The sequence below is a fragment of the Trichoderma breve genome, chromosome 1 (genome assembly GCF_028502605.1).
Source record: "Trichoderma breve strain T069 chromosome 1, whole genome shotgun sequence".
In the NCBI taxonomy this organism is placed as follows: domain Eukaryota; kingdom Fungi; phylum Ascomycota; class Sordariomycetes; order Hypocreales; family Hypocreaceae; genus Trichoderma; species Trichoderma breve.
The window spans coordinates 530649-545089 of NC_079232.1; the positions used below are offsets into that span (position 1 = coordinate 530649).

At 50.5% G+C, this 14441-nt stretch overlaps 7 protein-coding genes across 7 annotated transcripts; 4 read left to right on the plus strand and 3 right to left on the minus strand.

The window, feature by feature from the left end:
- Nucleotides 1–1531: 1531 nt before the first annotated feature.
- Nucleotides 1532–3336, plus strand: T069G_00186 (uncharacterized protein; the record flags this gene model as incomplete). Its single annotated transcript, XM_056167396.1, has 4 exons — nt 1532–1688; nt 1754–2384; nt 2441–2735; nt 2791–3336. The coding sequence occupies 4 exons, from the start codon at nt 1532–1534 to the stop codon at nt 3334–3336; spliced, it is 1629 nt and encodes a 542-aa protein (XP_056032712.1).
- Nucleotides 3337–3773: 437 nt separating this feature from the next.
- T069G_00187 (uncharacterized protein) lies at nt 3774–4619 on the plus strand (the record flags this gene model as incomplete). The annotated part of the gene is made up of 1 exon (XM_056167397.1): nt 3774–4619. The coding sequence occupies one exon, from the start codon at nt 3774–3776 to the stop codon at nt 4617–4619; it is 846 nt and encodes a 281-aa protein (XP_056032713.1).
- A 238-nt stretch (nt 4620–4857) lies between these two features.
- T069G_00188 (uncharacterized protein) lies at nt 4858–5358 on the minus strand (the record flags this gene model as incomplete). Its single annotated transcript, XM_056167398.1, has 2 exons — nt 4858–5148; nt 5203–5358. 2 exons carry the CDS (start codon nt 5356–5358, stop codon nt 4858–4860), a joined length of 447 nt encoding a protein of 148 aa, XP_056032714.1.
- Nucleotides 5359–5620: 262 nt separating this feature from the next.
- T069G_00189 (helicase associated domain (HA2) domain-containing protein) lies at nt 5621–9241 on the plus strand (the record flags this gene model as incomplete). The annotated part of the gene is made up of 4 exons (XM_056167399.1): nt 5621–7534; nt 7697–8428; nt 8483–8893; nt 8942–9241. 4 exons carry the CDS (start codon nt 5621–5623, stop codon nt 9239–9241), a joined length of 3357 nt encoding a protein of 1118 aa, XP_056032715.1.
- A 311-nt stretch (nt 9242–9552) lies between these two features.
- Nucleotides 9553–10568, minus strand: T069G_00190 (MED6 mediator sub complex component domain-containing protein; the record flags this gene model as incomplete). The annotated part of the gene is made up of 2 exons (XM_056167400.1): nt 9553–10077; nt 10137–10568. 2 exons carry the CDS (start codon nt 10566–10568, stop codon nt 9553–9555), a joined length of 957 nt encoding a protein of 318 aa, XP_056032716.1.
- A 314-nt stretch (nt 10569–10882) lies between these two features.
- Nucleotides 10883–11669, plus strand: T069G_00191 (kinase phosphorylation protein domain-containing protein; the record flags this gene model as incomplete). The annotated part of the gene is made up of 2 exons (XM_056167401.1): nt 10883–11234; nt 11302–11669. 2 exons carry the CDS (start codon nt 10883–10885, stop codon nt 11667–11669), a joined length of 720 nt encoding a protein of 239 aa, XP_056032717.1.
- Nucleotides 11670–11958: 289 nt separating this feature from the next.
- Nucleotides 11959–13542, minus strand: T069G_00192 (protein kinase domain-containing protein; the record flags this gene model as incomplete). Its single annotated transcript, XM_056167402.1, has 2 exons — nt 11959–12964; nt 13019–13542. The coding sequence occupies 2 exons, from the start codon at nt 13540–13542 to the stop codon at nt 11959–11961; spliced, it is 1530 nt and encodes a 509-aa protein (XP_056032718.1).
- Between the last annotated feature and the right edge of the window lie 899 nt (nt 13543–14441).

Below are 14441 nucleotides of genomic sequence, written 5' to 3' on the forward strand. Positions count from 1 at the left end.
ACAACTCGCATCGCAACACCGAGTGACGCAATCAGCTGATTAGGCTCAACTCCTTCTCGGATTCGCTTAGTCCATGGCTTATCCCGCAGAAGCTACTGCTAACGTTGGCGTAACGCTCCATCCGAGGTACCCGTGTTTGTATGGCCTCTCTCGCGTGAGATCATGTACTCGGTACGCACAATCTGGGTATCTCTTTCGAGGGCCACTAAAGGCTCATTGTTTGGCACATGGCGATTGTAGCAATTGAATCTTTTTCGCAGCCAATTGACGGCTGTTCTCCCTGCTGTCCATCGTGTCTTTAATTGTATCTTTATTTTTCCAGCCAATCGAAGCACCGCTAATTGCAATGTTAGAAAGAATTCTGGTGCGAGGATCCGTTTAACTTACGTCAGCTTATATGGACTGGTAGTGGTACCTCGCATCAACTACCGAATATGGTGAACTTGGCATCGAAAAGAAGTACAAAATCAGCTTCGCGGAGGCAATCCAGCGGTTTAAATATCGCTACGAGTCTCCCCGGAGCAAGGCAAATCCTCAATTGTAATCAATATGACAGAAATACCACCTTGGATGACGCCATTTCTACTCCTTACATAACGCTCACCTTGCAGCATCAAAGCCTCAATTTGCAGTACCGCCAGTATGTATAAGCGGTGTCGGATTATTATCCTACACACATACATACGACAAACACGCCACTACCGCTCAGCCCTGTCAGGGCAGAACAATAGGCAGAACCAGCCGTGCGGGGATTCCATGGATTCACGATTACATACTGCTACTACGTAGTATTATCCTCTTACTATATTTCCAGAGCTTGAACGAATCGCGGGGAAGCTTAACCGGCTCGACACCCCATTCGCGGAATCTCGCTGTTGCGACGCTTGGCGGGAGAAAACATGATTCGGCCCGAGAGGTGGATAGGCCAACGGATATAGCTTCGCTTGGGCTTTTTGTCTCCAGGGATACTGTCACTCACTACTGGCATACGGGCATCGAACAGCTGTCGGAGTCTGTTCCGGTCAATTGGTTCTTCAGCAGACGCTGGGCGGTCTACGAGTATGTCAATTGCTGTCTTACTTGCATATTCACCACTCATCAACAAAGAAAAAAAGGGGGGAGATGGGACACCGCCTTGAATAAACAACGTTCGGATTGGCCCGCCGTTACTGATGGAGCTGAGAAAAAAAAAAGTCAAGACTCAAGCCATCATCGTCATATTCCCGTTTGGGTAGGTGATGTGACAATCCCCTCAGGGCCGAGATGAACCGATGCATCGACTAGCAAGGGACAGGGTTGCACCACATTATGCGGGGAGACGCAAAATGTAGGAACAAGGTCCCCAGAATCAAGTGTTAAGTAATATCGAAAAAGAAAAGCTCATCCGGGTCCCAAGCTTCGAGCAATAGGGCTCCCCAGGGGGCGGGGGGCGAGGCTATATAAATGGCATCATCACCGCATCTCGACAATTGGAACTTCCTCTTTCTCTCTTAAGCTGCTTTTTTCTTGGGACATCTTTGACGGTTACGCCATGTTGACAAAAAGTGCCCTCGTCACGCTGCTCGGTGCCGCTTCATCCGCCGCGGCCGACGTGTATACCGTTCCCTCGCAGCCCAATGCCAATGGCGAGCCTCTCGATGGCTTCGTGAGCTACTCAATTGAGTTTGCTTCGTTCCCTGAATTTGCCGGTAAGATAACCTCATGGATAAATTCCATTCAAATAGTCAATTGGGTCTAATTCTCTCTCCTACAGGCAACAAGTCGTCCCCAAATACGTTCTCATACAACCTCATCAACAACCTCGGGGCTCTTCAAGGACACAAGCCGTATATTCGCGTCGGTGGCAACACCCAAGATTACGCGCTCTACAATGCTTCCCAAAAGGCATCTCTGATCGGTATCGTCGATCCCAGCAGATCACCCGACTACCCGACCACCATCCACATTGGTGACGCTTACTTTGAGTCCTACGGCACTTGGCCCGGTGTCCAGTTCTCTCACGGCTTCAACCTTGGACTGGGTGCCAACCGATCAGAGGGATGGGAGACTCTCGCCGACACGGTTCCTTTGGCCTGCAAAGCCCTTAGTCACGGCAACATATACACATGGGAGTACGGCAATGAGCCTGATCTCTTCTCGACTTCGGCTCAGGGCCCTGTGCGCCCCTCGAACTGGAACGAGAGCACATATGCCTGGCAGTGGCTCAATGGCACGGCCGAGATCACGAAGCAGGTCAAGAAGCACTGCCCAACCTTGGCTCTTTTCGGCGGTCCCAAGTTTATGGCTCCTTCGTTTGCCGGTACTGGCAACCATCTCAAGGCACCCCTCGCCTTCCAGGACGGCCTTGACAAGAACAAGAACATTGAGTATTTCTCAACTCACAAGTAAGTTTCCGTATATTTTCCCCTTCAAGATGAATCCGTACTGATAAAAACAACAGCTACATCAGTGGCGCCACCTCCCTTGGCGTCACCCTGCAGGGCACCCTGATGAACCACAACAGGACCGTAAGCTCTGTCCAGGGCCATCTCCCAGAGTACAATGCCATTTTTACCACTGCTGCGGCCCAAAAAGCCACTCCCCTCATCTTTGGCGAGTGCAACTCTCTCTACAACCAAGGCCGACCTGGTCTATCCAACACCTTTGGAGCCGCGCTCTGGGGCATTGACTTTAACCTCTATGCCGCTTCGGTGGGCTTCAAGCGCGTCCACATGCATATGGGTACCAACTACCGTGTAAGTCTGAATTTATCCTTATATTAAGACACATATGACTGATCCATCATAACAGTACCAAGCTTGGCAACCTGTTGAGACCGACCTAGCCTCCAGAGGCACCAAGGCTCCTTACTACGGCAGTATCGCCGTCGCTGCCACGCTGGGCAACCAGGAGCTCCTCCCCGTCAGCATCACCAACATCCCTCTGGCCAGTGCTTACGAGGCCGCCTACGCAGCTCACTACTCGAGCGGCCTCCTCAAGGGCCACCTCGCTCGCCTCACCGTCCTCAACATGCGCGGATACAACACCACCGTCGACGGCGAGGGTCTCGAGTCTGTTCCCAACCCTCCCCCTCGTCCTAGCCAGACGTACACTTTCGCCGTGAGCGGTGCCCGCAACGGAGCGCATGTTGGCGTGCAGCGTCTGTTGGCGAATGGAAGCGATGCTATTACTGGTATTACCTTTGATGGATGGAGTTATAACTATGAGCTTGCAAAGGGCAAGCCTGTGAGATTGCATAACGTTACTGTGGGAGAGACTGCGGTTGTGCGCAACGGACAGGTTACGGTTGAGGTGCCGGATTCGTCGGCTGTTTTGCTCAACTTTCCTCTGTTGTGAAGATATAGGCAGTTTGTTTAGATGATAATTATGAGGTAGATGCATGATTTATGAATAATGTTTGTTATGCTCTATTTGATCTCTATTTGACTGGTGACGTTTGGGAAGAGTGGTATAAGTGCCTGTGGATTGAATTCTCTGAAAACCCGTGCATGTACTCTGTATAGATAAAAATATGGAACAGGCCCTTCAACCAATCATGGGCGGATGGTTTAGTGGTATAATTTTCCCTTAGCATCGGCAGCGCTTCAGTTGCCTTCCCGCATGGGAAAGGTCCGGGGTTCGATTCCCCGTTCGTCCAGGTTATTTTTTTGCCTTTTGTTCCAATGATTATTCGTGATGCTGCGTACCTGTGAGGGGTTTACCTTGCATTGATTGGACTCAACTCAGTCACTCATCCAGCTGCCCTCTTTTGAGCAAATTCTCAAGCTCACACGATGGGTGCTGAAACCCCACAAGACGGTCTTCTCAAACTGTGGGAATCTATTCCCGAAAACTTACGCCCCAGCGGCTCCTACACGTTCGACGCATTGTCCAGTACCGTTGCTTCGCTTGTCGCCAAAGCCCAGGAAACCTCCAGCTCGCAATGTGAGCATAAGAATGAGCTGGCTAAAGTTCTCGGGAAAGTCTGCACTGCAGATGACTCCTGGAAAGACCTGCTGGAGATTACACGCAAAGCCGCCTGGAAGTCATACAAGAAACTCACAGGAAATAAGCCCAGGCCGTTTAACGGAACCATCTCTGACTATCCACGATGGAAAACCGACATACGAAACTGGGCTGCTATGAACGGAGCCGTACCGGGAGACATGCTCGCCACAGCTGTCCTCCAGAACACAACTGGTCCCGCTAAAAAATGGACGTTATCCAAGAAGATTGACCAGTATTCAAAGACCGACGGGGTCCCTGTCTCTTCGGCTGCCACATTGGAAGCAATCTTGAAAGACATGGATAACCTCTTCAAGGACCCTTCGGCCAGGTGGCGAACGCTCACAAAATACCAAAATGCCCGTCAAGGAACCAGGCCCGTTCTCGAATACAACATCTACTTTCATAATCTAGTCGTTGAACTTGGCTACGACCCTGAACCCTCGTCCTCCGTAGTCTATGATTATATCCTGTCTCTGCGCCCTGGGGTTCGGGAGAGAGTAGAATGCTGGCATCTGTTGAAAACGCGTAGAGATCAGGATAAATGTACTTTAGAAGACTGCATGTTCGAGGCTGCATTGGCCGACAATGAAATCCCAGTACCCAAGAAGAAGCGACGTCAACGGCAGAAGTAGGCAGAGAAGCCTATCGGCATCTTTCTTTCTTGGATCGGCGAAGTGGTATAAATATCTTTAGGTTTCTGCCTTCTTTTCGATGAGTCTTCTGGCTTTAAAGTATAGATAGATTCAGATGTATTTTGACGACGAGTGCATCAGGTGCTTCTGGGATCAGTGTCAGAGCAGTTTGCAGGATGTTTGCTGTCATCGTGTGAAATCCTAGTCTTTCATTCCATTTCTACCGGTAGCACATCCGTTACAACACTTTGAGAGCCAGCTCAAAGAGATCAAAAAAAGTTTCCTGTTCCTTCTCAGCTTTTGCGAGCCCAAATCCGAATACAAGCGTCCGTCTCTCCTCGGGAGACTTCAAGGAAATGTGGCTGGCAATTTGTGAAGCGTAGAGCTGTCCAAGGGTTTCTCTGTCGTCGCCTCCACCCCCAAGCAGCGTCTTTGGGGCGAGATGAGTGGCAGGGAGCAGACCGTGGCCGCTGCTTGGAAGGGCCATGTCAACTATGCCCGCAGTGGTCCCCATCATGGGGACTTGAATCTGCCATCTCATCAGTATCCTCCCTTCAGTGAAGCTCTGTCAATCTCAACATACCCATTGCGCCAGTCGCCCTTCTTGGCTAATTGTGATTAAGATCTTATCCGAAAACTCTAGCAATGTGACTTCTGTTGATACGCCATTGACTAATCCAGAAGCTGATCGACTCCGAGCTGGGAAAGCGTCTTCTCTTATATCTATTGTTGTTGCCATTGTGAATGTGCCGTTTTTGAATTGTCTGAGATTCGTCCAGGGTAAGCCACTTGAGCTTCATGGAGCTAGGTGCGAGTGGTCCCCGCACTATTCTCAATCCGTGTTGAGACTTTGGCGGTCGGTGGCGGCAAAATTCTTTATCTGCCAAAATTTCTGGTTATCGGCCTCTGCATTTCGCGATAGCGCTGCGATTTGAACGGCGCCATTGAGATTTCAGCATTGAGCGTAATGCGATAAATCTTCACCATAAAAAGGCCTCAAAATGGCTAAATTCGTCCCCAGACAGAGAAAGCACAAGGTGCTGGCTCGTGAGCGAGCCAAAGAAAGCGCCCGCCATGAGGTCGAAGACACCAACCAGGAAATCCTGCCGGCCGCGAAGAAGGAGCTGGAGGAGAAGAAGGCTCGCATGAAGGAGGAGTTGAAGAAGGATGGAGAAAAAATGAGTGGAAAGAAGGCGAAGCGTCTGGAGAAATACATTGACAACAAGCTGCGCAAGGACGAGAACCGCGAATTGCTGGCGAAGCTCGCGGAGAGAAAGATCGATACGAGTCTGTTTTCGAGTAGTAAATCTCTGGGACAGGGTCGCGAAACGAAGAAGCAGGCGTTGTCTCGTGCGCTAAGAGAACACAGAGCTGGTGTCGATCCCACGTCCTCGGCGGAAAATATTCTTTTTGAGCAGCGACCTGAGGTTGATGAGGAGGCGGACGAAGACGAAGACGATGCGCACATGTCAGACGATGCAGTTGCACCTATAGCACAGCCCGATGCTGATGTACCGACACCCGTTGCCCCGTCCGCCCAAGAGACAGTTGCACCGGCCGTTGCTGTTGGAACCGGCCTGAAGCGGCCTCTCGAACTAGATGACGAAGGCCGGCCGGTGATTCAGAAGCGACAGAAAAGAGGAGGGCTAAAGACCAAGGTTTCACTCCTCGCAGAGAAGCAACAAGAGTCCGAAGAATCAGGAGATGATGATGAATGGAACGGTTTCAGTGGCGACGATGACGACAAGGCTGAGAAAGATGATGATGACTCTGACGAAGAAGAATCCGAAGGCAGCTCAGACGAAGGCTCCGAAGACGATGATGACTCCGAATCCGAAGAAGAAACAAGCGAGGAAGAGGAAGATGAAGAGGAGATAGACGAAGAACAAAAGAGCCAAAGGTCGTCCTCCTTTAAAGCATGGGCCAATCAACAACGAAACGAGGCGCTTGGATACCAGCCGGTGGATGCAAACTCAGCCGTTCTAGAGATACCGAAGCCTGAAAATTTCGTTCCTAGAGCACCCGAACAAGACCCTTTACCGATGGAATTACAAGTCACCGAGAAAACGTCAAGAAAAGTCTTTAGCGTGGCTGTTGTGAGAACTCCCGAGATCGAAGAGGCTCGTATGAAGCTCCCAGTCGTCTCTGAAGAACAGAGGCTCATGGAGGCAATCCACAACCATGACATCGTTGTAATCTGTGGTTCCACTGGTTCGGGAAAAACTACCCAGGTGCCTCAGTTCTTGTATGAGGCGGGTTACGGATCTCCTGATTCGCCTACACCAGGACTAATTGGCGTCACCCAGCCCCGTAGGGTTGCTGCTGTCAGTATGTCCAAGCGAGTTGCCGATGAGCTTGGAGACCACTCAAGTGCGGTAGCCTATCAGATCCGTTTTGAAGGCAATGTTGATGCAAAGACTGCCATCAAGTTCATGACTGATGGTGTGTTGCTTCGAGAGGTTGCCCAGGATATCACACTACGAAAATATTCGGCCATTGTCATCGATGAGGCTCACGAGAGAAGCGTCAACACCGATATCTTGATTGGAATGCTCAGTCGAGTCATTAAACTCAGAACTGAGTTGTCACAGGAGGACCCAACGATTAAGCCCCTGAAACTCATCATCATGTCTGCCACTCTAAGAATAGAGGACATGACAATGAACCCCAGCCTGTTTTCCACACCACCACCTGTTGTCGAGGTCGAAGGACGACAGCATCCTGTAACTATCCACTTTGCGCGTCGTACTCACCATGATTACGTGGAAGAAGCATTCCGGAAAATCACCAGAGGCCATAAGAAACTGCCACCTGGCGGCTTCTTGGTTTTCCTGACGGGCCGCAATGAGATTCTGCAATTGAGCAAGAAACTCAAGGCGGCTTTCGGCGGCCCTAGGTCAGCTGAGGGCCCCAAGGTAAAGATTTCAGCGACCGAAGCGCCAGTCGAAGTTGAAGATCTCGATTTTGGCGACGTTGATGAGCATGACTTTGATGATGTGGATGGCATCGAGTCTGATGAAGAAGGGGATGACGAATTTAAACTTGAAGAGGAAGATGATGAGGTTGTTCCTCTCAAGATGCAGGTACTGCCCCTGTACTCTTTGCTTCCAGTCAAAGAGCAGCTGAGAGTCTTTGAAGAGGTTCCCGAAGGAACTCGGCAGATTATCCTTGCAACCAACGTTGCTGAGACCAGTTTGACTATACCCGGTATTCGATTTGTATTCGACTGTGGACGTTCAAAAGAACGGAATTACGATCGCCTCAGCGGTGTACAGAGCTACGAGATTGGCTGGATCAGCAAGGCCAGCGCAAGTCAGCGATCGGGTCGTGCCGGACGTACGGGCCCTGGTCACTGCTACAGACTCTATTCATCGGCTGTTTACGAGAGAGATTTCCAAGAGTTTTCAGATCCCGAACTGCTGCGGATGCCCATCGAAGGCATCGTGCTGCAGCTCAAGGCGATGAACCTACAAAACGTCGTCAACTTCCCCTTTCCTACACCCCCCGACCGACAAATGCTCGCCAAAGCCGAAAAGCTTCTCACATATCTTTCTGCCATATCTCCCAGCGGCCAGGTTACCAAGGTGGGAACAACAATGTCCTTGTTCCCCCTGTCGCCTCGATTTGCAAGAATCTTGCTCGTTGGACACCTCCACAACTGTTTGCCATATACGATTGCTCTCGTAGCTGGACTCTCCGCAGCAGAAGTTTACCTCGCAGAGAACCAGGCTATTCCAGCTCTCGCTGAAAAGGAAGATACAGCAATCCGCACTGCTGCTGATGTTATTGCCGAAGATCGCCAGGCAAACGTCAGGCGACTGTTTAACCAAGTTCACAAGAACTTTTGCTTCTTGGACGACAAGTCTGACGCCATCAAGCTTCTCCAAGTCGTCGGCGAGTTTGCACACGAGCCAACCGAGCAATGGTGTGAAACCCATTTCGTCCGCTACAAGGTCCTCAAAGAAATCCAGCAGCTGCGAAAGCAAATCACAGATCTACTACGCACAAATATCCCCTCCTTCGCTGCACTACAATATCAAGAAAAACTAGACCCTCCCTCACCGAAGCAAGTCAGCGCGCTGAAGCAAATGACCGCAGCCGGCTTCCTGGACCAAGTCGCCATCCGCGCAGACCTGGCACCCAACCCACCCGAGCAATTCAGAAAACCTCGTCGCGCAATCGACGTGCCTTACATCCCGCTCATCCCTCTCAACAGACCCGGCAGCGGCGAAAACCCCTGTGTCTACATCCATCCCACTTCCTCGCTCGCACACGTCAGTCCCCAGGAATGCCCCGAGTATATCGTATACGCCTTCCTCCAGCGTGCTACACCGTCCGGCGCACTCGACTCGGAGAAGAAGCCCAAGACGAGAATGCATGCGCTCACCGACGTGACGGGCGGTCAGCTTGCTGGTCTGGCAAAGGGCACGCCGCTCATTAGCTATGGAAAGCCGATCAAGGAGGTCAAGGCTCAGGCTCTGGGAGCCGATGGAGCGACGACGCGGGAGTGCTGGGTCGTTCCGTATTTGAGGGCAGAGAATACCGCGGGACAGGGATGGCCGCTGCCGGCGCAGAAGGTGAAGCAGAAGAAGGTGGCGGGCAAAGGATGGATTGTTGAATGAAGAATAACTGCTGAAGATGAATAGAGTATCTCATAATGGCGTTAATGGGTGGGTAAAAAGTAGTGAAAATAATTAGATGAAATAACAAAGCGATATCATGATATCCAGGGGAGCTTTCAGTGTGTAGTTTATGTGATCTGGAATGATTCTCATTATATGCTATGCTTTATGCATGTCTATTTGCCCGTACAATAATTCGGATTCATCTTCGAGCCGGGTATCAAAAACCAAAAACGCAAACGCCGTTCCCCCTCTTCCCCCCTTAAAAAACGCCAATGCTCTGAGCACATCCCCACACAAAGCAACCCCTCTCATGAAGCTCCAGGCGTTGCAGCAGGAGTCACGCTCGGGCTCATCTTGCTCTTCTTCCTCTTAAGCTTCGGCATCGTGGCTGATTTCGGCGTCTTGTCCGGCCTGCCATCCTTTTTATCATCCAGCTTCGTATTCAGCATAGGAGGCCCGCTCATAGCGCTGATGCCCGTGGGAGCTGCGCCCTGCGGAGGAAGCACGGGCTTGCGACCCGTAGAAGAGAGGTGGAACTCTCCCGGCTTGCCTGTAATAGGAATCTCGTCGATGTACTCGCCTCCGTATCTCAGGTGAATCATGAAGGATTCTTCGGCGACTCTGTCCATGAAGGGGGCGTCGTGCTTGGCTACTGCCGAGAGAGGTTTGCCGGCCTCGTCGAGTACGGGCTTCTCGTCCTTGGATTCTTGTGGCTTGGGTTGGGTGGAGGATTGGCTTGCGGGGAGTTGGTATACGTGGCCTGTGGAAGGACGCCATTTGCGGGCTGCCTCGGCGGCTGGCAATGCCTTTGCGATGGCTGAAGATATCGTCATCTAGGAGTAAAAGTCAGCTATGTATAATGGATCGGGGGGATTCCGGCCTTTTCACGTACGATTCTTGAAGCCAGAATATCTGCCAACGTAGGAGCCATATAGATGTTTTCGCCCACGACAAAGAATGAAGCGTGGACAGTGATCTCGTCATCATCTTGGTACCGCTTCCGCCTCGTCTGCTTCCGAATGACCCAAACACCTGTTCCCATGCCCGGGCCTGTTTCGGCCGGCTCCTCTCCCACGATGAATTCCAACCCCGACATTGTCTTGAGACGTGTTTCAAAGGCCTCGCGCGTCTGGATGTAGTGGTACATGGCCATGTTGTTCATTGCCTGGGCCATGATGACGGCGTTGTTGGAGGTGCGCTCGAAGAAGGGTGATTCGGCAAAGTAGAAGAGGATTGTGTTGGAGTGGAGGCCGCCCATCTGGGCTACAATCTGGGGAGAGCGCCATTGGATCTCGTCGAGGGGGGGATCGTTGGGATTCGCCATTGTGAGGGCGGTGTTTTGAGGTTGGTGATGGAGAGTGAATGGTTTGAGGTGAGCTCTATGGCAGAGGACCAGAAGCTTTTAGTGGATAGGCAGCTGTAGAGGCGCTATTACAGAGGCGTGGGGCTTCGGCTTAGCGGCCCCGCGGGTGGGTCGTGAATTCTGCCAGTGCTGCATCTTTCATGACTTGACACATGCATCCTGCAACTCTCGACTTTTCTACATTCTACATTCTTAACCAAGGGTCATCATAATTGGCCGTCAATCTTGGATATAATATTTCTTATCACACCTTCATACCCTACACAGTTCCGACCATGGATCTGCTTTCGACTATCCGCAAGACCGGCTCCAGAGGTGGCGTAAACTTTAGCTGGGACGAAGTCGCCAACTCCAACCACCGCGAAAACTATCTCGGCCACAGCCTCAAGGCGCCAGTTGGACGATGGGCCAAGGGCCGGGATTTGAACTGGTACGCTAAGTCGGACGCCACAGCGGCAGAATCGGCCGAGACAGACGAAGAGCGCAAAGATCGCGAACAAAAAGAAGAGCTGCGCAAGATCAAGGAGGCGGAAGAAGACGCAATCGCCAAAGCACTGGGTTTGCCGCCTCCTCTACGAAACTCATCCGGAGCGAATGCTATCGAAGTTGAGCCCAAGCGACAAGTAGGTCCCGCCAGTGGACCGCCGAGAGATGAGGCGAAGCCGGAGAGGTCAAGACGACATGGCGATGACAGGAGAGAGCGAAGAAGACACAGAAGTAGGAGCAGGAGCAGGAGTCCTGATAGGCGACGCGATAGAGACTACCGACGGCGCAGTCGTGATCGAGCTGAGGGACGGGACGAACGCGACCGAGATCGGGATCGTGAGCGCCGACACCGCCGACATCGCGACAGGAGTCGAAGCAGAGATCGGCGAGACAATAGGCGAGAAGATCGGGAAGATGGGAAAGGCGATAGGCGAGGCGAAAGACGACAGAGAGACAGGAGCAGGCAACGACATCGATCTCGATCCAGGGAACATAGACGACGAAGCCCTGGGCCAAGCTCGCGCCGAGAAGATTAGACTGGAAGACATGTCATGTTTACTGGCGTTTGGTACTTGATTGTAATAAACAATGATACCCAATACATATTACACAACTTAGCTGCAGGCATTGTGATAGTAAGTTGTTTGATTGCTTTATCGAATAATTATAATAAATATGGCTAAATAAAAGAAAGTATCAATTTCTGCTGCCTTTACGAAGTATACTACCAATAATAGAGCGCTCCTGACTGGTACGGGGGCTCTGAATTCTTATCCAATCTTATTCATTCCTCATTATCGCTTCGGCCTAACACATGTACCTATAGATACCTTATACTTGGGTATATCGATGATCTCATATCAATTCAGCAATTGGCGGCTTCGGTTTTCACCCCAGGCAATTTCATAAGAGCCGCCTTAACCGCGTCAATACTTGGCCTGTCTTGAGGATTCAAATCCAACATTCCGACGACCACGGCATAGGCCTTCTTTTGCGCAGAATTGCCTCGCTTGCAGATTGCACCTAAGGTTGTTATGAATGAGGGTTGCTCAAATGCAATAGAGCATTGGCAGTTTTCATCATCCCGAATGAAGCTATCCAGAAGCTCTTCGTGGCCTGACTGCCCTTTGTTGGCTACGGCAAGAATCTCGGCAAAGCAGCATCCTAGCTGCCAAACATCTGATTTGAAGGTGCTCTCTTTCTTCGCATGCTGCTCTGGAGCGAGATAAATGTAAGTGCTATCAGTGAAGTTGGTAGAGGCTCCAGGCTTGTAAATTTTGCTGACACCGACGTCTGTAATCAAGGCTGTAGGGTACTGGCTTTTTTCTTGGTATAAAAGAATATTGTCGGGTTTAAGATCCTTGTGCTTGATATGGTGTTTATGTAGGTAATCGACAGCGTCAGCCAGCCCGTACATGATTTGATATATGCAACGGTTAGATTCAGAGGAATTTTGCTGAAACCAGGGACACCGAGCCTTTCTCTTAACATCGGGGCTGTGAAGAAACCGCGACAATGTATAAGGCGCCCATGGAGCCATGACGAAGTGTACAGGTTGATCATCTTCGTCGTCGGTTCTGAATGCCTGAACAAAACGGACAATGTTCTTATGATTGCAACCCTCTAGAATCCCAATCTCTCTCAATATTTTCTTCATTTGCTTCGGATAAAAGACTTCGCGAAAAGTCTTCATTGCAAGCGGCTCGCCGCTTTCCTTATGATTGACCTTTCTCACAGTGCCATAGCTGCCTGAGGATGTCCCTTCTATCGGATCGACAACGTACGGCGTGTCAGCTAGGCTCGTGTAATTGTGAACATATCGGGGGCTAAGTTGTTCTTGGACTCGGGAAAAGAAATCTCGCAGTCTGGGTCTAAGACAAGATTATTGTTAGTGGAAACGTCTGAATAATAGAGATGTTACATACTCGAGATGTTGGAATCGTTGCACAGCAACCCCTGCTGTCAGGGATTCAGTCGGTTTATCTTGAACAAGTGCTGCAACATGCTCCTTCAGCTCTAATCCAAGGCGGACCAAACCCTCTTTTCTGCCATACAGATGATGCGTGCCGTTATGAGTGTCTTGGTTGAGAATATACCTGCGTGCGTATAAGACATTGAGATCTCCCTCTTGGCCACCACGTTCCGCATGTTTATGGAACGAAAGAAGGTCCAACGTCTCAGAAAGCTGTGTCTTACAGCGTACAAGTGTCTGTTGAAGACTCCCAGATGAGACATAGCCAGATCCAGTAGTCTGTATCCTGAGCAGGAGGGAGGTAGCACATAAACTCTGGATCTCGTTGCAGACCAGTTCAGTCAGAGGCAGGCCTGAATCAGTGTGCTTTTGCCCCCAAACCGTGAGGCGTTCACATAGTTGAAACAAACCATCAAGAGTATGCCGAAGGACATCCTCCGGAGGGGTGGCAATATCATTATGGGCAAGAGTGGTCATCATGAAAGGCTGGAAGGCTGGTGGTTCGCAAATCACTTAGATACAGAAGATTAGGCAACCAAGGGGCAAAACAAGGCAACCAAGTATGAATAAATGAACGTAGTAGAAATGAGAAGGATGACAGAACTAATACCAGCCCCCTGTTTCGAACGCGCTGTCGCGCTCAACAAACGCGCTGGCTTCTCCGGCCAATTCTGGTCCCCAATATGACGAGCTCATACGCGATTGGCTCAAGTCGGCGGCAACAGGATTTCCAGGTGGCAGGCATTGATTGGTACTAAATTGTAAGTAGTTTCTATATGCATGTACATGTGGACACCGGGTTGGTCGTTTTTGTTGACAGATAATGTCGGCACTTCCAAGTGTCAAGGCTGGCTAATGATTAGGTAGTAACATGAATGTTCACACGTAAATACTGCGAGTGTGTGATCCGCTGGTGATATACTTCTCTTCAATCTCAGAGGAATGCTCTCTATTACGAGTAGAGCTCATCTCATAGGTGTTTGTAAGTTATCCTTATAGATTTGAGCGATGGTCGAAGAAAATCAACTCCTTCGTAATTGAATTTATACGTCAAAGCATATATCTGAAGGTAAGAAACTACCTAGTAGGGTGCATCATAGGTACATGGGATTACTCGGCCCTCGGCTGCTTTCTACACCGGCTTTGTTCTACCTTGATAGTTCATCGGCCCGTTTCCGAGATCTACCAAACTCTACTAACCGTAACGTAAAACTTAATCCCCCCAGGTCTAGGAATGGAGAAAACATCCATGGAGGGAACTTGGCTAACATGGATCGTTTTGTCGGGTCCGTTGGCTCAGCGACACACACACCTGGGGAGTCTTGCGCATGAAGTACCCCACAGTCGGCCTGTATACGTACCACAATAAGGCGAGA